Here is a 26581-nt window from a genome sequence, read left to right as displayed (position 1 = left end):
TCAGTAGTGGTGGCTCATGGGCTTAGTTGCTCCGCGGCATGTGGGGTCTTCCCGGACCGGAGCTTGGACCTGTGTCCCCCTGCTTTGGCAGGTGGATTCTTAACCACTGTGCCACCAGGAGAGTCCTAATGTATTGTTTAATTTGGGTTGCTGATACTTTGTTGAGAATTTTTGTATCTGTGGTCATCAGGGACTTTGGCCTATAATTTTCTTTTCTTGTGTGTCTTTGTCTGGGTTTGGTATCAGAGTAATTCTGGCTTTGTAAAATGAGTTTGGAAGTGTTCATTCCTCTTTCACTTTTTGGAAGAGTTTGAGAAGGATTGGTATTAATTCTTGAATGTTTGGTGGAATTCACAGTGAAGCCATCTGGTCCTGGACTTTTGTTTGTTGGGAGGTTTTTGATTACTGATTCAATCTCTGGTCTGTTCAGATTTTCTGTTTTTTCATGATTCAGTCTTGGTAGGTTGTATGTTTCTAGGAATTTATCCAGCTCTTCTAGATTGTCCAATTTGTTGGCATATAATTGTTCACGGTAGCCTCACGATTCTTTGTAATATTTCTATTGTATCAGTTATGGTGTCTCCTCTTTCATTTATAGTTTTATTTATTTTAGTCCTCTCTTTTTTTCTTGGTTAATCTAACTAAAGGTTTGTCTGTTTTATCTTTCAAAAAAAGCCAGCTGTTAGTTTCATTGATCTTTTCTATTGTCTTTTTAGTCTCTATTTCATTTATTTCCACTCTGATCTTTATTTCTCTTCCTTCTGTTAACTTTGGGATTCATTTGTTCTTTTTCTTGTTTCTTTAAGTGTAAAATTAGACCATTTATTTGAGATTTTTCTTATTTCTTGAGTTAGGCCTGTCATGTATAAATAATAATTTTATCATCTTCCCCAAAATTTGGGGCTCTATATAATTATATAAATATAATGCTAACTGTTGATCTAAAGTGATCATTCTTTTTCTTGTTGAGAAAGTATCCTTCTGTTGAGATCTATCCCGATGGGGCTTTTTCTATAAACCTATATCATTGGAAGCACTTCATAGAGTAACTATGTGGTTTCCTTTACTCATAGAACTATGTATTAGATCAGTGGGAAAGAACTACAAGACAGAGCTGCTAAATAAACTGAAAAACCTAACAGTCAAACTCTTCGGTACGCGGACCTTTCACTGTTGTGGCCTCTCCCGTTGCGGAGCACAGGCTCCGGACACGCAGGCTCAGCGGTCATGGCTCACGGGCCCAGCCGCTCCACGGCATGTGGAATCCTCCCGGACCAGGGCACGAACCCGCGTCCCCTGCATCGGCAGGCGGACTCTCAACCACTGCACCACCAGGGAAGTGAAAGGGCTATCTTATCTTGAAGATTATGACTTTGGAGGAACTAATGTGATTGGCCGTGGAAAGAATCAGAACATGTGAAATTCCTTAAAAATTTATTGATTTAAATAATTTTGCCTATGTAACACATAATAAAAAAAAAGACCCTTTACACTTTGTGCAGAATGTAAAAAAAAAAAAAAAGTATGCTTCTATTCCCAATTTAAGAGTTTTTTAAAAAACAGAAGTGGAAATTGCCCCCACATTTTACTTTGTTGCTGACATGTAAAATTTTAAAAGATTATAGACAGAAGGAGAGACTTTTCCTAAGAAAAATACATTTTGAATTGCTTCCACAGATAAAAATTCAGATGAAAGCTAGCAGACAAAAAACTTGATATAAAACAAAAGTATGTAATATTTTTTTTATCTTCCTGATTTCTTTTAGAGCTACTGCTTCTTAGTTGTTCTCACTTCCTTTCCTAAAATATTATGGTAAAAAGCCAGGGGGCTTTTTTTTCATTTCTACTTTTTACACTAAGGAATCACTTGTGATGAGTTGTCCTCCACTTTGCCACCTCCTTTGCCTAGATGCAGCACTGTTTTTGAGTAAATCATGATCTTTTTCTACATAAAAGAAATTTTTCATTTTTATATTAGCAAACTTTAAAGACAAAAACTGGCAGTGCTTTTAAAATGTTATTTTATTATTCTTATTTGAAAGTAACTATGTTTATTGTGTTTATTGTAGAAAATTTAGAGAATATAGGTAAGTGATTAATTTACAATAAATTCCATTAACCAGAGATAACCACTATTTAAACTTTGTGGCTATCTCTGCAGTCTTTTTTTTTTTTTCACATACACACACTTTTTAAAATAAAAGTAAAATTGTATTATACATGCTATTTGACTTATGAACATTTGCTGTAGCATAAAATCTTTCTCTGGAACATAATTCTTGCATAATATGTACCACTGAGCAACTGCATCATAGTTTAGCCATTCCTCTCTATGTAGACATTTAAATTATTTCCAGTATTTTTAAGCAATGCATTTTAGATTAGCCATTGAAGAATGTTAAATGACAAATTCTCCCTTCCCTGATGACTTTTCTAAGTATTTTTCTGGCAAATTCAAGTAATAGAAGAGGAAGGACTTCAGAGTCAGACAAATTCAGTCAGACACCTGAATTTTTTTTTATTGAGGTAGAGTTGATTTACAAGATTAGTTTCAGGTGTACAGTGTAGTGATTCAATATATTTGTACTCCATTACAAAATAATGATTATATTTCCCTGTGCTGTACAATGTATCCTCATTGCTTATTTATTTTATACATAGTACTTTGTATCTCTCAATCCCATACCCCAATCTAGCCCTTCCTGCCTTTCTTCTACCCACTGGTTCACCACTAGTTTGTTCTTTATATCTGTGAGTCTGTTTCTGTTTTGTTCTATTCATTCATTTTATCTTTTAGAGTTCATGTATAAGTGATAACGTATACTATTTGTCTTTCTCTGACTTATTTCACTAAGCATAATACTCTCTAGGTTCATCCACGTTGCTTCAAATGGCAGAATTTCATTCTTTTTTATGGCTGAGTAATGTTCCATTATACATATATATACCATACCGTCTTTATCCATTCATCTGTTGATGGACACTTAGATTGTTTCTATATCTTAGCTATTGTAAATAATGCTGCTATGAACATTGGGGTGCATTATCTTTTCAAATTAGTGTTTTCATTTTCTGCAGATAAATACCCAGCAGTGGAATTGCTGGATCATATGGTAGTTCTAATTTTTAGTTTTCCATTGACTGCACAAATTTACATTCCCTCCAACAGTGTACTAGGGTTCTCTTTTCTCCACATCCTCACCAACATTTGTTATTTATAGATTTTTTGATGATAGCTATTTTGTGTGAGATGTGAGGTGGTATCTCATTGTGGTTTTGATTTGCACTTTTCTGATGATTAGCAATGTGGATCATCTTTTCATGTGCCTTTTGGCCATCTGTGTATCTTTGGAAAAATGTATATTCAGGTCTTCTGCCCTTTTTTTTTTTTAGTTTTTTTAACATCTTTATTAGAGTATAATTGCTTTACAATGGTTTGTTAGTTTCTGCTTTATAACAAAGTGAGTCAGCTATACATATACATATATCCCCATATCTCCTCCCTTTTGCGTCTCCCTTCCACCCTCCAAATCCCACCCCTCTAGGTGGTCACAAAGCACCAAGCTGATCTCCCGGTGCTATCTGGCTGCTTCCCACTAGCTGTCTGTTTTACATTTGGTAGTGTATATATGTCCATGCCTCTCTCACTTCATCCCAGCTTACCCTTCCCACTCCCATGTCCTCAAGTCCATTCTCTACGTCTGTGTCTTTATTCTGGTCCTGCCTCTAGGTTCTTCAGAACCACTTTTTTTTTTCTTTTTTTTAGATTCCATGTATATGTGTTAGCATACGGTATTTGTTTTTCTCTTTCTGACTTACTTCACTTTGTATGACAGACTCTAAGTCCATCCACCTCCCAGCAAATAACTCAATTTCGTTTCTTTTTATGGCTAATATTCCATTGTATATATGTGCCACTTCTTCTTTATCCATTCATCTGTCGATGGACACTTAGGTTGCTTCCATGTCCTGGCTACTGTAAATAGAGCTGCAATGAACATTGTGGTACATGACTTTTTTTTTTTTTTTTTTGCGGTACGCGGGCCTCTCACTGCTGTGGCCTCTCCTGTTGTGGAGCACAGGCTCCGGACGCGCAGGCCCAGCAGCTATGGCTCACGGGCCCAGCCGCCCCGTGGCATATGGGATCCTCCCGGACCCGGGGCACGAACCCGTGTCCCCTGCATCGGCAGGCGGACTCTCAATCACTGCGCCACCAGGGAAGCCCCCCATGACTCTTTTTGACTTATGGTTTTCTCAGGGTATATGCCCAGTAGTGGGATTGCTGGATCGTATGGTAGTTCTATTTTTAGTTTTTTAAGGGACCTCCATACTGTTCTCCATGGTGTTCTGCCCATTTTCTAATCAGACAGACCCTGTATTTGATCTTGCCCTGCCACATACTAGTTGTATGACCTCAAACAGAAATAACTGATATAAAGTACCTTTACAGAGTAGTCATTTCTTGATTCCTTTTCTTTCCGTTTTCAAGTATTTGTTAGTATAATGTTAGCCTTGAGGAACTTTGTAAAGACATTTTAATATTCTTATTCCCTGGACAAAACAGAGACAACTGATTTTTAGTAATCAACTTTCAGCTACTAATATTCATTTTCCAACTGTCAGTTTTAATATGTTTTCCCCCCCCCCTTTTTCTCCTAGAGATAAGATTTCAGTTTCCACAGCTGACTGGGGTGCTTACCCTTGCTTTCTTTATTCATAATTGTATTATCACCCTCTTGAAGAACAACAAGAACCAAGAAAACAATGTGAGTAATTACCTGAGGATTTGACTTTTGTTACCAGATATTAATTTTTAAATTTAAACCACAAAACAGTGGTCTGCAAACTTTTCCGTAAAGGTTCAGGTGGTAAATATTTTAGGCCTTGTGGGACATGTAGTTACAATGACCCAGCTCTGCTATTGTGGCATGAAAGTAACGATAATATGAAAACAAGTGGGCGGTGACTGTGTTGCAAAAAAAAATTTTTTTTTTTTTTTACACTTTTGGTTGAGATTTTCCTTTATTGTTGATACCATGTTATCTGGTTTTAATATTAATGAACACACCTCTCAGATTTTTAAAAAATTTCTGAATAATAGTAGACAATAGTTTTGCCCTAGTCAAGAATATACTTTTGGTTTTATTTGTTTTTTTTATCCTCCTGTATACTTTATTTTTATTTATTTTTATTTTTTTAATTTTTTATTATTATTTTTTTTTACATCTTTATTGGAGTGTAATTGCTTTACAATGGTGTGTTAGTTTCTGCTTTATAACAAAGTGAATCATTTATACAAATACATATGTTCCCATATCTCTTCCCTCTTGCGTCTCCCTCCCTCCCACCCTCCCTATCCCACCCCTCCAGGTGGTCACAAAGCACCGAGCTGATCTCCCTGTGCTATGCGGCTGCTTCCCACTAGCTATCTACCTTACGTTTGGTAGTGTATATATGTCCATGCCTCTCTCTCGCTTTGTCACAGCTTACCCTTCCCCCTCCCCATATCCTCAAGTCCATTCTCTAGTAGGTCTGTGTCTTTATTCCTGTCTTACCCCTAGGTTCTTCATGACATTTTTTTTCCCTTAAATTCCATATATATGTGTTAGCATACGGTATTTTTCTTTCTCTTTCTGACTTACTTCACTCTGTATGACAGACTCTAGGTCTATCCACCTCATTACAAATAGCTCAATTTCATTTCTTTTTATGGTTGAGTAATATTCCATTGTATATATGTGCCACATCTTCTTTATCCATTCATCTGAGGATGGCCACTTAGGTTGTTTCCATCTCTGGGCTATTTTAAATAGAGCTGCAATGAACATTTTGGTACATGAGTCTTTTTGAATTTTGGTTTTCTCAGGGTATATGCCCAGTAGTGGGATTGCTGGGTCATATGGTAGTTCTGTTTGTAGTTTTTTAAGGAACCTCCATACTGTTCTCCATAGTGGCTGTACCAATTCACATTCCCACGAGCACTGCAAGAGTGTTCCCTTTTCTCCACACCCTCTCCAGCATTTACTGTTTGTAGATTTTTTGATGATGGCCATTCTGACTGGTGGGAGATGATATCTCATTGTAGTTTTGATTTGCATTTCTCTAATGATTAATGATGTTGAGCATTCTTTCATGTGTTTGTTGGCAATCTGTATATCTTCTTTGGAGAAATGTTTGTTTTTTTGTTATTGAGCTGCATGAGCTGCTTGTAAATTTGGAGATTAATCCTTTGTCAGTTGCTTCATTTACAAATATTTTCTCCCATTCTGAGGGTTGTCTTTTGGTCTTCTTTATGGTTTCCTTTGCTGTGCAAAAGCTTTTAAGTTTCATTACGTCCCATTTGTTTATTTTTGTTTTTATTTCCATTTCTCTAGGAGGTGGGTCAAAGAGGATCTTGCTGTGATTTATGTCATAGAGTGTTCTGCCTATGTTTTCCTCTAACAGTTTGATAGTGCCTGGCCTTAATTTAGGTCTTTAATCCATTTTGAGCTTATTTTTCTGTATGGTGTTAGGGAGTGTTCTAATCTCATACTTTTACATGTACCTGTCCAGTTTTCCCAGCACCACTTATTGAAGAGGCTGTCCTTTCTCCACTGTACATTCCTGCCACCTTTATCAAAGATAAGGTGACCATATGTGTGTGGGTTTATCGCTGGGCTTCCTCTGCTGTTCCACTGATCTTTCTGTTTTTGTGCCAGTACCATACTGTCTTGATTACTGTAGCTTTGTAGTATAGTCTGAAGTCAGGGTGCCTGATTCCTCCAGCTCCGTTTTTCATTAATAAGATTGCTTTGGCTATTCGGGGTCTTTTGTGTTTCCATACAAATTGTGAAATTTTTGTTCTAGTTCTGTGAAAAATGCCAGTGGTAGTTTGATAGGGATTGCATTGAATCTGTAGATTGCTTTGGGTAGTAGAGTCATTTTCACAATGTTGATTCTTCCAATCCAAGAACATGGTATATCTCTCCATCTATTTTTATCATCTTTAATTTCTTTCATCAATGTCTTATAATTTTCTGCATACAGGTCTTTTGTCTCCTTAGGTAGGTTTATTCCTAGATATTTTATTCTTTTTATTGCAGTGGTAAATGGGAGTGTTTTCTTGTTTTCACTTTTTATTTACAAAAACAGACAGTGGTCTAGATTTCCCCCATGGGCCATAGTTTACTGTAGAGCAGTCACTAAAAAAAAAAAAAGATGTACAGATAATAGCAAATAGTGGTGATAGGATCTTTAAAAATACCCAAGTAATCTAAAAGAAGACAGGAAAAGGGAAACGAGACTATATGGGACAAATAGATAACAAACAGAAAGATAATAGATTCAAACCGAGTAGTATAGATAATTCCATTAAAAATGGTCTAAAGACTACAACTAAAAGACAGAGATTGTCAGTCTCATTAAAAAACAAAATGTAACTATGTGCTGTCTACAAGAAATTTACTTTAAAGATATACCATGCAGACACTAAACATAAGAAAGGTGGAGAGTCTGGGGGGTTTTGTTTGTTTGTTTTGTATTTGTTTATTTTTGGCTGTGTTGGGTCTTCATTGCTGCACCCTGGCTTTCTCTAGTTGTGGCGAGCAGGGGCTACTCTTTGTTGCGGTGCGTGGGCTTCTCATTGCAGCGGCTTCTCTTGTTGCAGAGCACAGGCTCTAGGCGCACGGGCTTCAGTAGTTGTGGCTCGTGAGCTTTAGAGCAAAGGCTCAGTAGTTGTGGCGCACCAGCTTAATTGCTCCACAGCATGTGGGGTCTTCCCTGACCAGGGATCGAACCCATGTCCCCTTCATTGGCAGGCGGATTCTTAACCACTGCGCCATGAGGGAAGCCCCAAGAGAGGCTGTCTTAATATCAAAGTAGACTTCAGAACAAGGAGTACTGCCAAAGATAACGAGGAACATTATATGATGATCTTTAAGGATCAATTCATCAAGAAGACATAATAATCCTAAACACGTATGCACCAAGTGACAGAGTTTCCAAGTAAATGAAACAGCAACTGTCAAAACTGCAAGAAGTAAACAAATCCACAATTATAATTAGAGATTTCATCACCCCTCCCTTAATAATTGATAGAACAAATAGCAAATAAGGATGTAGAAAACATGAAAAACACTATCAACCTACTTGATCTAATTGACATTTATAAAAGTCTTCTCTCAAACAAGAACAGAATGCACATTCTTTTCAAATGCACATGAAACATTTACCAAGATAGACCATATGCTGAGTCACTGAACAAGTCCATAAATTTGAAAGGACTGAAATCATACCAAGTATGTTCTTTGACCACAGTGAAGTTAGAAATCAATAACAGAAAGAAATTTGGGAAATTGACAAATATGTGGAAATTAAACAGCATACTCCTAAATAACTAATGAGTCAAGAAAGAAGTCACAAGAAAAATTAGAAAAGTACTTTGAGATTACTGAAAATGAAGACACAACATAATGAAATATATGGGATGCAGCTAAAACAATGTTTAGAGAGAAATTTATAGCTGTAAGCACCTACGTTAGAAAAGAAGATCTCAAATCAGTAACCTAACCTTCTATGTTAAGACACTGGAAGAAAGACAAGCAAACTAAACCCAAAGGAAGCAAAATTTAACCAGTTACCTGTGGCCTTATTTGTACAATTTGAATTCTATTTGATAGCTTCTAACCATGTAAACAAAGATGATGAAGTTCTAATAGGAGTCTATACAATTGTTACTGAAATACAAAGGAAAGAAGAGTTCACTGTGCCTGGGGATTCTGAGAAGGCTTCAAGTAATGTTTGGCAGAGTCATTATGAGGGCCTTTCTAAGTAGAAGGAAGTTAGGTCTCAAATTAGGGCAAGAATATAAGTCAGGCTCTTCCATTTTCATCTTTATTGTTACCTGGTTACATACGACTGGCATATTACCTGTGAGTGGTGTTGGAATTGAGTAAACCTTGATTTTTCCCAACTTCCTAGCTTGGTGATCTTCAAATTTCATTTTCTTTGTATATAAAAATAGCCTAATTTGATACCTACCTCTCAAGTTTTTAATCATAATCAAATATTATAAAATAGGAAAAGTATTTAACATGACCTGGTGTATAGTAGGGGCTAGAAGTTTTTAGCTTTTCTACCTCTCTTACCCTTGCTTTCCTGACGTTTACAAACTGTGGATCTTTCTGTTAACAGGAGAGTATCCCGCAGATTTTTTCTAGTGCCTTTAAATTTGTTTTGCAATGAGAACATATTAAGTCTTCTCCAAGATTTCTTCCTATGATATTAATGTTAGAGTCTCAGAAAAATATATAACTGAACCACATCAGTTATTTCTTTCTCTCTTCTCTCATCACTGCACTAGATTTTAATGTTAAAACTGGCTTTTTACCAAAGGTTCAGGGTAATACAAGAAAGCCACATGCAGAATGTTGCTTCACTGTTTATTAAGAACTGTAATTGCGATAGTCTTTGTTAAATTGCTCAACATCCTTTATACAAAGACTGTGGAGAGAAAATTTCCTGTGTTCAAGGCTAGGAAAAAGTTTCTCTTAATAAACTCATTGTTTGACAGTAAGTGTCATATAACTATTCTTGTTTCAATTTTTGCTTTGACTTTTGGAAAACTTAAAGTATTAAGTTCTTTTATCTGTTTCTATAACTTTTCTTAGGCAAATGTATTTTTAGAGTTTTTATCTTTCCGTGTATCCCTCACACTTTAGATAGAGTTTTTATTTTGGAAATGTTTAGTCTTACTGTATTTTTATCATAAACAGTTTTAAACCTTTTGAGGGAATAGGAAGAAAATGTTACTTATCCTAAATAATCATTTGGAACTTTGGGGTGTAGAGGGAAAATTGAGGATAAACTTTATGGCCTTTACTCTTAAATTCCTCTCCTTCACAAATTTCCTGACTTGAACTAAGCTGCCTACCACACGTTTAGCAAGTTTAGAGATATGTGGGAAAAATCTATTTTATCTTTACAGGAAATAGTGTATGTCATTAACAGTGTATACCTTGGTGTCAGCCAAGTCACCTATCTATCCTTATCAACTATGCCAGCTTAGACCAAGTACCACAGAAACACATTTTGTGAAGTTGGATTCTCATGTATATTGGGTCATTCTATCCATAAGGCTGTGTTTCTCAAACTTTACCACCAAAGTCCCCTTAATGACAGAGAACAACACCTTGTATACGCTGGGTATCTGGGGGTGAAGAACACAATTTCAGTGAACTCTCATGTTCTATCTTAAACACTCATGCATATTTTTATTGTGCTCATAATTAGTTTGTCTTACTAGAAAACAGTCTGAAAATAATGAGTTAAATTACAGGCAGATTTCAGTTTGCACAACTCCCATATGCATGAATTTCAGTTACTATGGCTTAGTTAAATTATGTCAGTACCCCCTAACCACATGGTTCAAATTTAGGTTGCCACAGGATTTGAATTATGAGTACTTGCATAAAGTAGTAACTACTAGCCCTTCAGTTCGTAATTCACTCCATAAATTACAGATGCACAACATGATTAGTTACCAGTCACACCACTTCTTTCAAAATCTGTCAGAGGTTGGTCACTGCCCATCTATTATTCACGTTACATCCAGATGACAAAGCAGATAGTTCAGTTGCCTCCTTGTCACCAGGTGGTAAACCCACATTATATTTTACAAAAATGGCGAATCAAAAGGAAATTGGCAAACAAACACAAAAGTGCAAAAATGAAACAAAAAGTCATAATGGTGGAAATGAAATTTGAATCAAACATATTTGACTGTGGAAATGTTGACATTGCTGCCGTTCGAGAGACTCTAGGTATGCAGCCAGAGGAACTTAGGCAAGGTGAACTTATCAACATGAATGAAGAAAGTGGTTGTGATGAAAAGGCTGAAGATGTTGCAGAGGAAATGACACTATCAAAAAACTTCACATTGAAAGAATTCTTAGCGATACTTCACAACATTGAAAGCACAAAAAATGAAATGTTGGAAGCTGATGAAAACTTAGAAGAAAGGAATATGACAGTTCACCAAAGCATAGAATGGAAGTTTGCTCTTACAATTATACCGTGAGAAAGAGGAAGCATCACGGAACAATCATAATTTTTCCCATTGATTATTATGATCGCACTGCATGGTCATTTTTTTTAACAACCATTAATCTATTAAAATAGTTGATATAAGCAGCTGCACTGGTGACTTCAACTGCTCAATACTGGTGGAAGTAATCTGCTTAACAGTCTCTGAAAGACTGTACAAGTCAATGAATCACTTACAGATCTTCATCTGGAACCAACTTTGAAAAATCTTAGAGTCTTAGAACCTTCATCTCAAAGAGTTTTTCTTGTAGTGACTCCCAGAGTCTTAGTTGGCCTCTGAACTGGTCCTTTCGTTTTTAGATATTTTTCCTTTGTGCCTCTGATCGAGTCAGCACACCCCTTCTCCAGAGATGTTATGCTGTGGCTGGATGGAGTGATTCTCCCTTGGTGAGGTGTTAAAGGGGTCTTCCCAGTATCTGCAAGCCTTTGCTGCAGCACAACTTCCTGACTGACCTGTTCCTGGGTGAGAGCAAACAGTGGTGAGGCAGGAGCAGACCGACCCCAACTGTGCTGCAGCTGCGAAGGTATCTTCCTCAGAAAGGTGTCCAGGCGCTTTCACAGTCTCATACTACCATGAAAAGAGAGGACTGTCTGTACTTAGCTTTTTTGCTCCTGAAAATTCTTAAGAGGAAGAGCTTTGCTGGAAATTTACACCAGTTTACCTGAAGGTGTGCATTCCTCAGTGTGAGAAGCTCCGGACTGGGTAGAGAGATGAATGTTCCTGTTCATAGTCCCCGAAAGACATAGGAAGAGTCCTGCCTGCCTTTCATACAAAAACACTCAAATGGGCCTTGAAATCCATATTCCATATGTAAATACCATAAAATGAGTTCTTGTTTCTACTGAGTTTGGGGACTAGCATTTTGTAGAACTAGTATGTGAGGTTCCGCTAATGAAGTGTAACTCAACTTTTGTCCCTTGTGGAAGATATTTTTTTAAAGGCTTAAAAATAAAAGTTGAAATGGGTGATGTCTTCTTACTGTCTTAATTGATTGAAACTAGTATGTGAAATGCGGCCCAGCGTTCAAAAAATCAGTTATGCTTCATGTTAACTTCTTAAAATATTAATAATTACTAATGATAAAGCTAATATTTATGAAGCACTGTGTGCCAGCAAAATTCTAAGCAGTTTAAATACTTGTAAATATAGAGCACTCTCCTTTTGACTATACTTATATATTGCATAAATTAAGCTAAACTAAATGGTACTATATTCTGAGAAAAACTTTGTCATTTGATTTATTTAATGATTGTACTTTTAATCAGGTGTCAGTAAGTAATTTGACTCACAGATGTTTTGTTAATATCATGATACAATATTTTCTTGAGATTTAAGTCAGAAAATATGAAGCTTGTCAGGAACTCTGAATTCTTTTTTTTTTTTTTTTTTTTTTTTTGAATTCTTAATGTTGATGTTGAGTTAGTCACTCACAGATCAGTAAAAAAAAAAAAAAAAGCTTGAAAATAGAAAAGATATAAGAATAAAAAGGCCTCATTCTCTTCTATATAAGCTGTAGTTGGACATGGATCTAAAGACATTTGTGAAGGAGAACAGTGAGGCTCCTACACAGGTGTAGTGCTCAGATCTTCCAGGTTTTCCAAATTTGACTTAATTTCATGGGTTTTCTTTCACCAAACGTAATTTTTTATATGTATAACTAAATGAGATATAATTTCTATTTTTAGTAAGGTATACCTTACCAAAAAAAAAAGCTGTAGAGTTGAAGATCATCCAACTCATTTCTTATCATCAGAATATGTATTCTTTATAACCATCCTGGATATGGTATTTCCTCATCTTGTTTGAATTTCCTCATCATGTTTGAATCAGAACCTATATTGTGCTTTTTTGTTTTGTTTTGCCTATCTTTGTTTAGTTTTATGCCCTGCTTACTTCTTTAAAAACTATTTGAGATGCCTTATATCTTAATTTATTATTCACTTCTTGCTTCTTATGAATCTGTGTCGTTTACTCAACTATATACATCAGCAGAAGTTTTTATGTAAATGTTTGCGGTAGGTCTGTCATTTTCTTAGTAAATGCTCCACTGGATAGTATTTTCACTATGAACAGTACGTGGAACAGATAGATTATAAAACGTATTTGAGAAACAGAATGTGCTCCCAGACCCACTTGTGTCCCAGTTGTCATTCTTCCTGTCATTAGTTCTCTAGTGCCAGCCCTGCTAGCCACTGCTTATTTGCGAGGCAGAATAAGTTACCTTATTAATGTGTAGGATTCTTGACACATTACCAGTTCATATGGTCACTTGTGCCTGTTTTTTGAATATTTTTTTACTTTGAGCCTCATTTTCTAAAAGATGGTTTTTTTCTACCATTTTCCATTAAACAGGCTTTTAAGAGGCCGTATCTCCAGGCCTAGAATAGTGATGGCTTGTGTTCAAGCCAGAGAATAGCAAAGCCCACATGTGTGCATGCTCTTCATAGGTGGCATGTTTCCCAGGATTGTGCTAAACCTCAGCTGCTTTTTATATTAAAATATCATTTCTGTTCATTAAAGTATTTTCAGATGAAAACGGATATGTACCTCTTTTTTAATATATAAATTTATTTATTTGTTTATTTTTGGCTGCGTTGGTCTTCGTTGCTATGCGTGGGCTTTCTCTAGTTGTGGTGAGCAGGAGATACTCTTCGTTGCAGTGCACAGGCTTCTCATTGTGGTGGCTTCTCTCGTTGCGGAGCACCGGCTCTGGAGCGCAGGCTCAATAGTTGTGGCGCACGGGCTTAGTTGCTCTGTGGCATGTGGGACCTTCCCAGACCAGGGCTCGAACCCATGTCCCCTGCATTGGCAGGCGGATTCTTAACCACTGCGCCACCAGGGAAGTCCCCAGATATGTAACTCTTGACCTAGTTCTACTGAATGTACATTTATGCTACTGTGAAATAGAACTTTTCTGATTATAGTTATTTCTCTTGCATCTATATGTGTGCTTTATTGTATCGTTTGTTACTCAAAACTTGTTACCTCTCTTTCACCGTTTTCTTTAGTATTGTTTATTAACTGTGACACAAATGTATTAGAAACTGGTTAGCTCTCCATTGTAGTAGCTAAGGGCATGCAATTTGGAGCCAGAAAGTCTTTGGTTTGAATATTGACTTCACCAACTGTTCACTGTGTAACCATGAAAAATGTTGTAGGGACTTCCTTGGTGGCGCACTGGTTAAGAATCCGCCTGCCAATGCAGGGGACACGGGTTCGAGCCCTGGTCCAGGAGGATCCCACGTGTGCGCCACAACTACTGGTGCCCATGCTCCACAACAAGAGAAGCCACCGCAGTGAGAAGCCCACGCACCGCAGTGAAGAGTAGCCCCTGCTCACCTCAACTAGAGAAAGCCCGCGTGCAGCAATGAAGACCCAACGCCACCAAAAAAAAAAAACAGAGAAAATAACCTAGCTGCACTAGTTTACTTATCTATAAAATGAAGAAAAGGATTGTACCTACATTAAGTGAGATAATATATGTACTGTGCTTTGCACAGAGCCTAGTACCTAGAAGCACTTAATAATTGTAGACAGCATGATTATTTTTACCTACATTTACTGAGTTCCTACTATGTGCCAGGTATTGCCCTGGGGATTGGGGATACAAAGATGAAGAAGACACAGTCCTTGTCCTCAGGGGTCTCATAGTCTAGTAGTGTGGACCAACTTAGATACGGAAAAATTAAAATACCAACATGATAGAAGAACTATTAACCTTGACTACTTTTTGGGTGTCAAAGGACATTTTCTTTCCAGTTGATATCCTCATATCATATATATAGATTCTTTTATAATAAAAATTCATGACAGTTACAATATAGGGTAGTAGATGCTACATTTCAGATATGTGTACAGTACTATAAGAACAGGGAAGCAGAAGGGGGAAACTATCTTATCAGGAAGGCCTTGCATCTTTGCCTTTTTATCTTTATCAGATTTTCCCCAAAGTTTGCTAAGATACACATCTTTGCAGGAAACCTGCCCAAAATAATGTGTTGATCATGTGGTATACTGGCTAAAGACTCCATGAAATGGTAGCTGTCCTTTTTTATATATAGCTCTCTCTGACGCAGCCTTCTTGGCCTTCCAAGGTTTTGCGTTCTGCAAAACTTCTTTGTTCTTGAGTGACATTGAGTAGGTTGAGGGTAGAATGACTTTCAAGTGTCATAATGGGAGACTACTACCCTTTGATATGAAAATAAGAGTTGCCTGGTTCATTTCTGTTAATACTACACAAGACCATCAGGCAACCCAAGGGGTGACTGAAGTCTAGCCTGAGATGGGCCCTAGAGCTTCAAGAACTAGAGGAAAGACTTTGGAACTTCCCTGGAGGTTTGGTCAGCCTCTCCTTCACAATTAGAAACTCTGAAAAGGCTGGAAGCAATCTCCATAATCCAGGTTCCTGTAGTTCCATAGCCTATCCACTGTCTAATTTAGGGTTTGAAATCCCTGTTTTGTTTTCAAGCTGATTGTCAACTTAGACCTAACTTTGGATTTCTCATATTTTGTTACTTGCTTTTTAAGTGAATTTATCAACATTTAAGTTTATAACTCTGTACTATTGCTTTAGCCCATTTAAGGAGGAACGTTTTCCCAAAAATCAGAAATGTTCTCTAATACCAAATGTCCAGTTTTCTTACTGTGGAATCAAACTAAAGCAAAATTATATATAATTTTTTTTCTTACCTGTTTTCTTAGCTTTCAAAGTAATGTGTGTTTAAAATGAAAACTGAATAGGCTTATAGCCATAATTTAGTTGTGCTGAATTATTTGGCCATAACTTTAGTGGTGATGGAGACCAGATTTATAAGCTGTGGGATCTGTTCTGTTTGGATCTGACAGCTGGCTTCATTAAATATCTTGGAGCTTTTTACTTTGCATGGGGATGGTTGGGAGGGTGGGAACAGCAGTGGAAGAAAGCAATCCAATTTATTTAATGTTCTCCATTTGTCTACTGGTTCCAATCATAAGATTGTGCAGCTGTTTGAACAGCTGCCTTTTGATTTCCTTTTGTTTACTGTTTAGGTTTATTAAGCTTGTCTTTAATACCTGCTTATTGTCTGCGTTAGCTTTCCTTTATTAAATATATTTTAATATATACCAGTCTCTTTTGGTCTAGGCATGCTTTGATGAATTAACAAGTTAATTCACTAGAAGAAAAAAAAATTTTTAATTCCATAAATCATACAGAAAGTAACCTATTCTTGATTTCTTGTTGTCCCTTAGCTTTATTATTTTAGTTAAATATTTTATATTTTGGTAAATGAACTACATTTTGAAATTAAGTCAGAATTTCAGTCATGTTAAATCACCATTTATGTTAACTTTCTAAGTCTGCCAACAGGTAGCTTAGTCTACATACTCCAGAATAGCTTTTAAAAAGTTGTCAGACTAATTGTAAAGTATGTGGATCTTGTTTTAACTACTTTCTCTGAGCAAACTGGATACCCAGGAAGTATACACAGGCACACAGAGCAAAAAGATAAATCTTATATTTATTTGTCAGTCTTATTATTTAGCCTATTCAGGCACACTTACTTACTAAAAATTTATTCAACATTGTGGAAATTTTTTTCTTTCTTTACAGGTGAGGGACTTGTCCATTGCTTATATACTGGTGACATTAACTTATTTCTATATTGGAGTCCTGGTTTTTGCTTCATTTCCTTCACCACCATTATCCAAAGATTGTATAGAGCAGGTAAGGCACTGTGTACCCTCTCTGTGTGATTGTTTACACCTTCATATCTGCAGAGCAAGCAGTGTGATACAGTAGCAAAATATAATACCAGACAGGCCTGAGTTTGAATACAATCTCTACTATTTACCGTGCATGTGGGAATTTAAGCACCTTACCCCTCCCTTATAAGCTTCGGTTTCCTCTTCCATTAAATATTATAATAGATACTCCATAGATTTTTAGATGGACTCTCTGAGAAGTCCTACTGCATGCTGGCACCTTATGGTACTCAAATAAATGATTCCTATTATATGCATAGTATTTTTGGGTGTGTGGAGAACTGTACTAGTAATAGTCTTGAATTTATAAACCCTCCACAGAGACTATATTCAATTCCCTTATTTTCCAAAGTCCAGATCTGGAAATGTCTTGAATAAACTGGTGTCTTAGTTCATCAGTCCGTAATAATAGGTCTGACACCCATTTTGGTACTATGTGTCAAGTATCAAAGCAAAGAAAGACTATTTGACTGTTAAAAAGACAGAGGGAGAGACAGAAAGAATAAAAGAAACATTCTTTTACTAAAAGGTTGCCATAAATAATATTTTCTTTGCTTTGGCCTGTCATAAACCTGGGAATAGTATAATCTCTAGTTTTATGTAACTGAAGAATTTCTCACAAGAAATAGCATGCACAGGTGATTTTCTTTCTAGGCAGAAGAAATTCCTCTAATAGTGTAGTGGAATATATAATATGATTTATTACAGATGAATTATAAAGGTTTTTTCAGCATAATAGTGGTAATAATGTTCTCATCTTTATAAGATAAATAGGTTTGAGTTATTGCTGTTATGATAGCTTGAAATGTTCTCTTGATTTCCTTGATTCCAGAAGTTCTTTGGCAGCCAAATGTTTGCTGAAAATTCCCCTGATGTGAACAATCCCATATAAAGCCCACTCCCTTGGGAATAAGAATATCTGTGGTATTTGTATTTGCAAGGAAAAAAAAATCTGAGTGATTAGCTTTTTTTTTCTTAGATGCCTAACGAAAATGGAGAAAAGAATCATGAAAGGAAGGAGAAATAAATTCTTTTCTATTTATTGATAGACTGTACATAATAATGATAGTAGGTGATAGATACACTCTCACCTTATTCTATAATCTTACTTTGAAAGTGTAACAGTGTTTCAGAGGAGGAAAAGCAAGAGAACTATTAAGGATGAAGTAGCATTGAATTAGCTATTTAAATTTATTCAAACAAATTTATGCTTGAACCTTATAGAGCAGTACTTCTCAGACTGTCAGTGGTGGACAAGGTCTTCTTTGTTGTTGTTGTTTCAATATCAAATCATTTGCAGACTGATACTTTCATAAAATGCCACATTTTTATTCTAATGTCAAATGTCTTTAAGTTTCCAAACACTTAACTTTCAATTTCTGTACTTAGCTCATTGAAGAATCATAGTTAACAAACAGTTTGTGGATGGACGCCCATCCACAAACCACAATTTGAGTGGCACCCATGTTCAAACGAAGCGAAAAAATTCCATTTTATAAATTTGTATATACTGAATTTGATTTGTAACATTATTATCTTTCTTGGATTAGAATTTTTTAGACAACTTCCCTAGCAGTGACATCCTGTCCTTCATTGCAAGGATATTCCTGCTGTTCCAGATGATGACTGTATATCCACTCCTAGGCTACTTGGCTCGTGTCCAGCTGTTGGGCCATATCTTCGGTGACGTTTATCCTAGGTAAGGGCTCTTCTCTTGACCAGCAAGATGTGCCAAGCAACAAATGACTGTGCAAACAGGTCCGTTTAAAATGTGACTGATCCTTTTGCTATAAAAATTTGCCTAATGAACAATGAAAAACTTGCCTAACACCAAGGATAGATCATTGGTGTTCTTGTCCCAGAAGAGCTTTAAAAATAGAAGCCTCTCCCTTGTCCAGAATGATTTAAAGTTAATTCCTTCCAGTGAATTTATGTTAGCTCTGATACCAGTTATATTTATCTTATGATTTAGTCACTATTAATCTACTCTTTGCCAAGAAGTTAATAGTATGTAGGGCCTGTATGGCTAATAAGAAGCAACTCTTTTAATTATTGGTTATTGATATTTACCTGTATATTTAACATTCATGCATTTTTACATAAATGATCATTGTTTAGGATTGAAGGTGAGATACATAACAAGTTTAAATTCTTATTTGCTTCTGTAACTATTGCCGTAATTTTTAATCTCTTATTGGTAATGGAGGAGTTGTGAGTCCTTTTGAAAATCTGTTCAAAGCTAGTCACCCTCATCCAAGAGAAGTTTCCATATACTGCTTCAGGTTTCCCTGAAACTTCCTTGTGGACCCCTGGTTAACTCCTACTCTTAATTAAGTTTTATTATAGATTCATTCTAGTAAAAAGTACCTAGTCCTGACCTATTTTATTGGGAATAAATGATCTTAAATGAAGAAAACTTTTGGATAAAATTTGAAAAAAATTACATTTACGGTAACCAGCTAAACAAGTGGTCTTAACCAGTTTATTTGAAGTGAACTAATGCAGTCTTTCCCCTCATTTAATAAATAATTAGTTATAAATGTGTAGGTTTAAAAACAAAAAAGCTTTTAAAAGCAGAAATCGAGAGTTACCAGGCTTCTAGCATTGACAATAGCAGCAGCTACAGTTCTCCTATTGGATTTCAGTAAATATTATTCCTATTGTGTTTATACACCCTGCTCTATTTACATTCACCAAAATAAAATAAATACGGAGAAGTAATAGATGAAAAAAATTCTAGGTAAACGCCTTATTCCTGTTTTCTGCCATTATTTTGCATAATGTTGGCTGTTAGAATGTTTTTTCTTCTTGTAAAAAGTCTGGAATTCCCTTTTGTGTTCACATTACATTTCTTCCCCTGCCACCAAGAAGACATTATCATTTATCCTACAGTTACAAGTACTCTACAGACTGCATACTTTGGAGCATACTTTTTGATTTCAGGACCCCTTTACACTTTTAAGGTTTATTTGAGGACTCCCAGGAACTTTAGCTTATGTGGGTTATATCCATCAATATTTAACATATGAAAAATTAGAACAGAATTTTTTAAATGTTTATTAATTTACTTAAAAAGCAATAATAAAACCATTACTTGTTAACATAAATAACATTTTTGAAAAATAACGATTTCCAAAAAAAACTTTCCTTTTACCTTTCAAAACTGATTAATGACATTAAAACTGATTTAATGGGGGCTTCCCTGGTGGCGCAGTGGTTGAGAGTCCGCCTGCCAATGCAGGGGACACAGGTTCGTGCTCCGGTCTGGGAAGATCCCACATGCCGTGGAGCGGCTGGGCCCGTGAGCCATGGCCGCTGAGCCTGCGCATCCGGAGCCTGTGCTCCACAACGGGAGAGGCCACAACAGTGAGAGGCCCACGTACCGCAAAAAAAAAAAAAAAAAAAAAACTGATTTAATGTCTGATTTGCTAGTAGATCATTGGATTCTCCTAGCTTCTTCTGCATTCATTCTGTTGTAATGTGTAATTTTTGTTTAAATATATGAAGAAAATACACCCTCCCAGTTGGAACAAGGAGTACTTTTAATAGCCTTTTCAGATCATTATGGATATTCTTCTTTGATACTATGCCAAACCTTGACAAGTGGTAGTTTTTTAAAAGTTAGTTGAATCTGAAACTCAGTTACATTAAAATCCATTGGTCTATCTTACACTTTGGATCTTTTACCCATGCATGATTTTATAACATCAGGGTTAATCCTTTGGAAAATATTGGTTCAGTGAGTTCTGTAGACCTTCCAAATGTTGACACACTTCATTATGCACACTTCAAAACCCACATTCATTAATATCAAAAGTCTTTAGATATTTATTGGAAAACTGTCGAGCTCTCATGGTGGCAAATACAAGCTCTCCAAAATTCTAGTTTTTGCTCGAAAGCTCAAATGTTATCATTGGCAACACAAACTACCAGTTGCTTTCCTTGAAATGATAAGATCATATCATTCATTTTCAAGAAAATGTCTGTCAAATACCCAAGTCTGAAGAACCATAGTTTATCTGCCTTTCAAGTAAAAATAGCAGTCTTTGGATAAAACGGCAGGGTTGTCCCCCAGCTCAGTTGCACAAGTACTTTTCCTCAAGACAGCCTTTTTACTTCAGTATGCAGCAGATGTGCTTCATTATATACTTGCTATTTGATCATACAGAATATTAAAAAGATGTATGTTCAAAGTATGAGATTTAATAAAACATAATTTTTACTCCTTTATCAAGGACAATTTTTAATAAAACTTTTTTTTTTTTTTTTTGAGAGTGTTTGGCGGTAAAGAATACAGTATAGAATACAGACAAGTGAAGCTGCCTCTATCCATGCTAAGGGGGCAGCAGTTTACCCACCAATGCTTTTGCAAAGCGAGTAATGTTTTGTCTGATTGGAAAATAATTTTTACCTCAGGGCTTCCTGAAAGGGAATTGGGAACTTCCCTGGGGTTCGTGGTTACACTTTGAGAACCACTACTTTGGAAAATACACAAAGTTGATTCCTTTTACAATATAGAAATAACAAAGGCCCAACCAATGTCTCTCTCAAAGCTCTGAAGCAATTTTAAGGTTGGAGTTTCTGGATAAATAGTAAGATCTGGAAGCCTGAATATCTTTGTAATTCATCAAGATGGATGACTAACCACTTATTTGTGTAAATACTTTTCCTTATTTTTAATTCTTTCTGTAATTTTTACCTAGGATTAATTAACCTCTGATAACTTGGGCTCAAAATGTTGCTTTGATGTGTAAATTTGGCTTTTAAGGATCATTTTTGGGGGAAATGGAGTTATTTCTTGAGCATCATATTCCATCTACATTATGTTTATTTGTGTCCAGAATTGATTCCCAAACCTTGAATTGTTAACATCTAGTTCAAGTTATTTAGCAGATATTCTATTCATGGTAAATACTGAATAGCTTTAAATGACTAAATCTGAAAAATAAAAACCTGCCCATTTTGTCTTACCCCTTAATAAAATTTATTTTTCTAATTATAAAAGTAAACACTTTACAAAGAAATATTGTAAAACATACAAAATTTGTTAAATATAGAAACAAAGATTACCCCAAATCCCAAATTATAACACAGTCACTACAGCCTTTTCAGTGTATTTCCTTCTGATATTTTTTCAAGTGTTTTCAGATTTTCTTGTGTAGTAAAAATCTAACTAACTTTTCCTCAAGTTGCCTAGATGGATTTTTACCATCTAGGTAACAGTGATTACTTATTTTTAATGTTTTTAGTATATTCCATCAAGTAAATTGTTACCCTGCCATATATCTAGGATGCTTCTGTCTTTTCACAAATATCTTTATGTTAATAGCTTTTTCAATTATTTTCTTATGATTTTCCACCCAAATGGAATTATGTGTCAAAGAATGTGAACCTTGATACACACTACCAGTTTGCTCCTACAAAATTTAACCTATTTATATAATGGCACAAAAGGGCCAGGTATCACTGTCCCATCACCAGTATTGAGTACTATTGTTGCCTTCTATTTATGCTGTGATTTTATTGTCAAGTTTAAGACATTCTCATTTTAAGGATGATAATAATGAATTTTATTCTCATATTAATTGTTATAATTTTCCTGTTTTTATATTTTTTCTTCCTCCAAACTCTCTTCTCAACTTTTAGCATTTTCCACGTGTTGATTCTTAATCTAGTTATTGTGGGAGCTGGCGTGCTCATGGCCTGTTTCTACCCAAACATAGGAGGAATCATAAGGTACTGCCTGTAAGGGAACTTTGCCCCTTCATATATTGGTCTTTATTTTTATGCTTTTCCTGTTGTTGTTGTTGTTGTAGTTGTTGTTTTGATATAATTGTATAAAATTCCTGTGAGTATTTAAAACTGGTAACATTCAAATGTAGTTCCCTGGTATCAGTTAAGGTGCTCATTATCTTCCATTTCTGCTTATTTCTGACTCTAGAAGCCCCATTATCCCTTAGCCTTATGTACCTTTCCCCTTCTCTTTTTTGTTTTTCTCATAATTTTCTACTGTATTCCTTTTTCTTTATCCAAAATAAAGTTGTTTTTAATATATAATATATAACTTCTTGGGGTACCTCAAATGTCCCTAATATGTCAAGGCTATGTCCTAACTTTCTTAATCCATTTCTACTCAAGAACATATTTCAGTGTCGATTGTAGTCATAAAGTAAGAGTTTAGATCCCAGATGGCTCTTTCCTTAATATCCTTTCTCCAAATACATTGTGATAGGTTGAGTAGATTGGGAATATATTTGTGACCTCAGATTCTCACGGAAAACTGAAATTTCGAATGATCTGATTTCCTTGACCTGTAGAAAGCAGGACTGAGTCACTTTTTGGAAGACCCTTACCTAAGAAAGTAGCAAGAAACAAAAGGGGAGACTTTTAGCCTGATGCTTATTGAATATAATGGATTTACAAGTTCCCATTAACCTGTTTTCAAGAAAACTAAGCATAGGGAAGGAGAGAAGAAAGTATAGGTTCCTCTGTCATGTGTTTAGGTATTTTTGTTACTATCTTTGATAATTATGCTGAATGCCAAGGAGGCACTCTCAGTCTTAAGCAGATGCTAGCAGTCCTTCAACAACTCAGAATTTATAATTAGTTTATAAAAGATCAAAGGTATGAAGCCTATCTCCAGATGTTTCTGAGGAAGTAGCCATAATCACTGAGATACAGAGGAACTAGGGAAATTTGAGAGATGAATAAAAAACTCTTTGTCAAGCAGATGCTATAAAGATGAACAGGAAATAATATTTTATATTAACTTAGCAAGTAAAATAAGTTTTAAACTCAAATGCTTTATGTCAACAAATGAATCAAAAACAATTTTATTGTAATATCAGACTGAGGAGGATTTAAATTGTACTATATTTACCATAATTGTAAATCAGAAAAACACAGGATGAATATTAACCCAAAAGCTTTTATTTTGCAGATATTCAGGAGCAGCATGTGGCCTGGCCTTTGTATTCATATATCCATCTCTCATCTATATAATTTCCCTCTACCAAGAAGAGCGTCTAACATGGCCTAAGTTAATCTCTCACATTTTCATCATTATTTTGGGCCTGGCTAACCTAATTGTTCAGTTTTTTATGTGAAATAGTCAACTGTCTTCTCCAGATCTTTCATGGTGTTTTGAACTCTGACAACAGTTCCACATAAACTCACTTGTAAATGCTGTTGTTGCTGTAATTATTAATGTTTTCCTAAGGTAATTTGAAACCAAGGGAAATAGTGGTCCATTAATAAGTAATTCGTGTTAGAATGGGGAAAAGGGCAGTAAGAGTGGTCTTAATCTCTTTACCATTTTCGTATTCACTCATCTCTTCATTCTCACTGTCTTTTCTGAGTAGAAATGTATGCCCCTAGGAAAAATCATGCTGGGTTTTGCTTTTAGAGATGTAGGGTGGGTGTGTTTATTCTGGCTACAATAATGATTCTCAGAGTGTCAGAGCAACTATGTTGCCAGATCCCATTTCTGTTTTATGTTTCAGTTATTCACTTTTATTTTATTACTTGCTATATCATTTCTGCAGTTTGCCCAAACCTTTACTGTTTTAGACAGTAAACCAAATACCTCATTCTAAAAAAGAAGTGTCCATGACATCAGTGTTAGTAGAGTGAATTCTTACGTGAGCCCTTAATCTCTGTTTTAAAAAAGAAAGAAGGAAAAAAAAAAAAAGCAATGTCAGAACAGGCCCCATGGTCATGAAACTTATGTAAAATAAAGGAACTAGGAGAGAATTTGTTGCTATCTGACTCCTCTTTTGTTTCTAATCCAGTTCCAGTTCCCCAAGCCACATTTTGCATAGGAACAAGTATTGTCCTCATAGACCCAGGGGGCTCTTTGGCTTTTTGGACCTCTGAGGATTGCATAGGATGTGATGACAGGACCAGTGGGGAAGAATATAGGAAGCATGGAAGAGAGGGATATATGAGGCGTTAAGGGAATAGAGAGGGGCCAGAAAGAGTGAGGCCTCCTTAAAAGTGTATTCTCTGCTGAGGGTGAAAGTGATTTCTTTAACACAGGAAAGGATGACTTCTGTTCAAAGTATGACCTCCAGAAGGAGACCCCCTCAACTTAACTTCTGTAACTGTCAGGGTAGCGGTTAAATCCCCAAAAGAAAAACTACTTGGATCTGAGAAAAGGATTAGGGAATCTGAATTCTTTGATTAACACTCTCTTCTTTTTCTTTCAAACTAAAAGCTAAACCAAAATCTAAATCCATGTCTTTCATGTAATATAGCCTCCATGTTCAGCTGGAAAAGTTAGATTTCTCTAATTTTATGGTAACATTAAACAGTGTATTGTGTGAATACACATCCCAAGATAATGTGTAGATTTGTGTGATTTTCCTTCCTTTGAGAAAGACAGGTGAAATGGTTTTTTAAACCTGGTAAAGAGCCCCAGATTCAAGACCAGCCATTCTTCTTTTTAGCAGAGCTTTCTATCTAGTCCATAGACCCATACCCATACTGATGAACTATATTGCCTAAAGCTCTTTTTTAAAAAGTCTCATTATGAAAATTCTCAAGCATACACAAAAGTAGAAAAAAATAATATGATAAATCCCCCCATACCCATCCCCTACATTTAGTAATTATAAGACTTTGCCACATTGCTCACCTATCCCCCTTTTTTTCTTTTCCACTGAAACATTTTAAAATCAATCTTCAAGTTATGTCATTTCATCTCTACAAACCTTAATATGCACTTGAACTTAGTTACGTTTATTGAGGGAGACAGTCTCTCTGAAGTTGTTTGTTGTTGTTGTTAGCAGAAACTGCTGGTAGAAATTAGGTAATTAGAAAATGCTGCGTTATGTGTCTGGATCCCGGTGCTAACCTCTCTTAGAACAGGAATATAAGGCGTGGAGAAAATGTATCTCTGTGCTTTTATGACTTGAGGGTTTTGTTCAGTTAGAGACATAGGAATCAAAAGCCAGACCTTGAGAGATCTTCCAGGCTTAATCCTTGTTTATCTCTAGTTGCCTCCCTTGTCTTTAAAAACTTCAGAGACAAAGTTGCATTGCCTTTTTTCAATGATATACTTGAATGTTTTAACACACAGAAAAGTGATTTGATATATTTTTGTGCATTTAATAATCAAAGTGAATATGAAAATGAATGCATTATTGATTAAACTGAAAAGCAACGTGATATTTGCTCTTTTTTTTTGCGTTATGCGGGCCTCTCACTGTTGTGGCCTCTCCCATTGCGGAGCGCAGGCTCAGCGGCCATGGCTCACGGGCCTAGCCACTCCGCGGCATGTGGGATCCTCCCGGACCGGGGCACGAACCCGTGTCCCCTGCATTGGCAGGTGGACTCCCAACCACTGCACCACCAGGGAAGCCCGATATTTGCTTTTTGTTTTCTTTAAGAGACTTGCTGATTTAGAATTTCCAAAATCCTATGTTAGACTTATACTGAATGACTTTGCCTCCTTAGGTTTTTCTTCACAAAACCAGCTCCTTTGGCCTATTAATTAGCTTGGTCGGAAAACTCTTTGTGTACGTGTGTCCTGGCTCACAAATTAGAATGATGAGATGAGATCTCATTCTGATCATATTACAATTAATTTTAGACTTTCTTTGCTGTCATCTCTTTGAATTTTCTGATTAAATTTCTTTCACTTTTTGCTCCGAAGTGGTTAATCTTATAGTTTCTTTGAATTTAGCTTATTTAACACATAACTGAGGACGTTATAAAATTTAAAATAGCTTGTTTAGAGAGCTCTTCCTTGGAAAG

At 36.0% G+C, this 26581-nt stretch overlaps 1 protein-coding gene across 3 annotated transcripts in view; it reads left to right on the top strand.

Annotated features, from left to right (window-relative positions):
- The window catches only part of SLC38A9 (solute carrier family 38 member 9), a 98613-nt gene extending 72715 nt beyond the window's left edge, over positions 1-25898 (top strand). For 2 of the 3 annotated variants that reach the window (XM_082651750.1, XM_082651751.1), the window contains exons 11-15: positions 4660-4766; positions 16674-16787; positions 18376-18524; positions 22472-22561; positions 23766-25898. In XM_082651750.1, the coding sequence (XP_082507876.1) occupies positions 4660-4766; positions 16674-16787; positions 18376-18524; positions 22472-22561; positions 23766-23931 (626 nt within the window). In that variant the 3' untranslated portion in view covers positions 23932-25898. The remainder of the gene's footprint in view (positions 1-4659; positions 4767-16673; positions 16788-18375; positions 18525-22471; positions 22562-23765) is intronic. The other variant, XM_082651752.1, reaches the window with a different exon arrangement.
- Positions 25899-26581: the final 683 nt, after the last annotated feature.

Source organism: Grampus griseus (genome assembly GCF_964374135.1).
Source record: "Grampus griseus genome assembly, chromosome: 3".
NCBI lineage: Eukaryota > Metazoa > Chordata > Mammalia > Artiodactyla > Delphinidae > Grampus > Grampus griseus.
The sequence above is the reverse complement of the archived record's forward strand: the minus strand, read 5'-3'. Positions and strand labels throughout refer to the sequence as shown.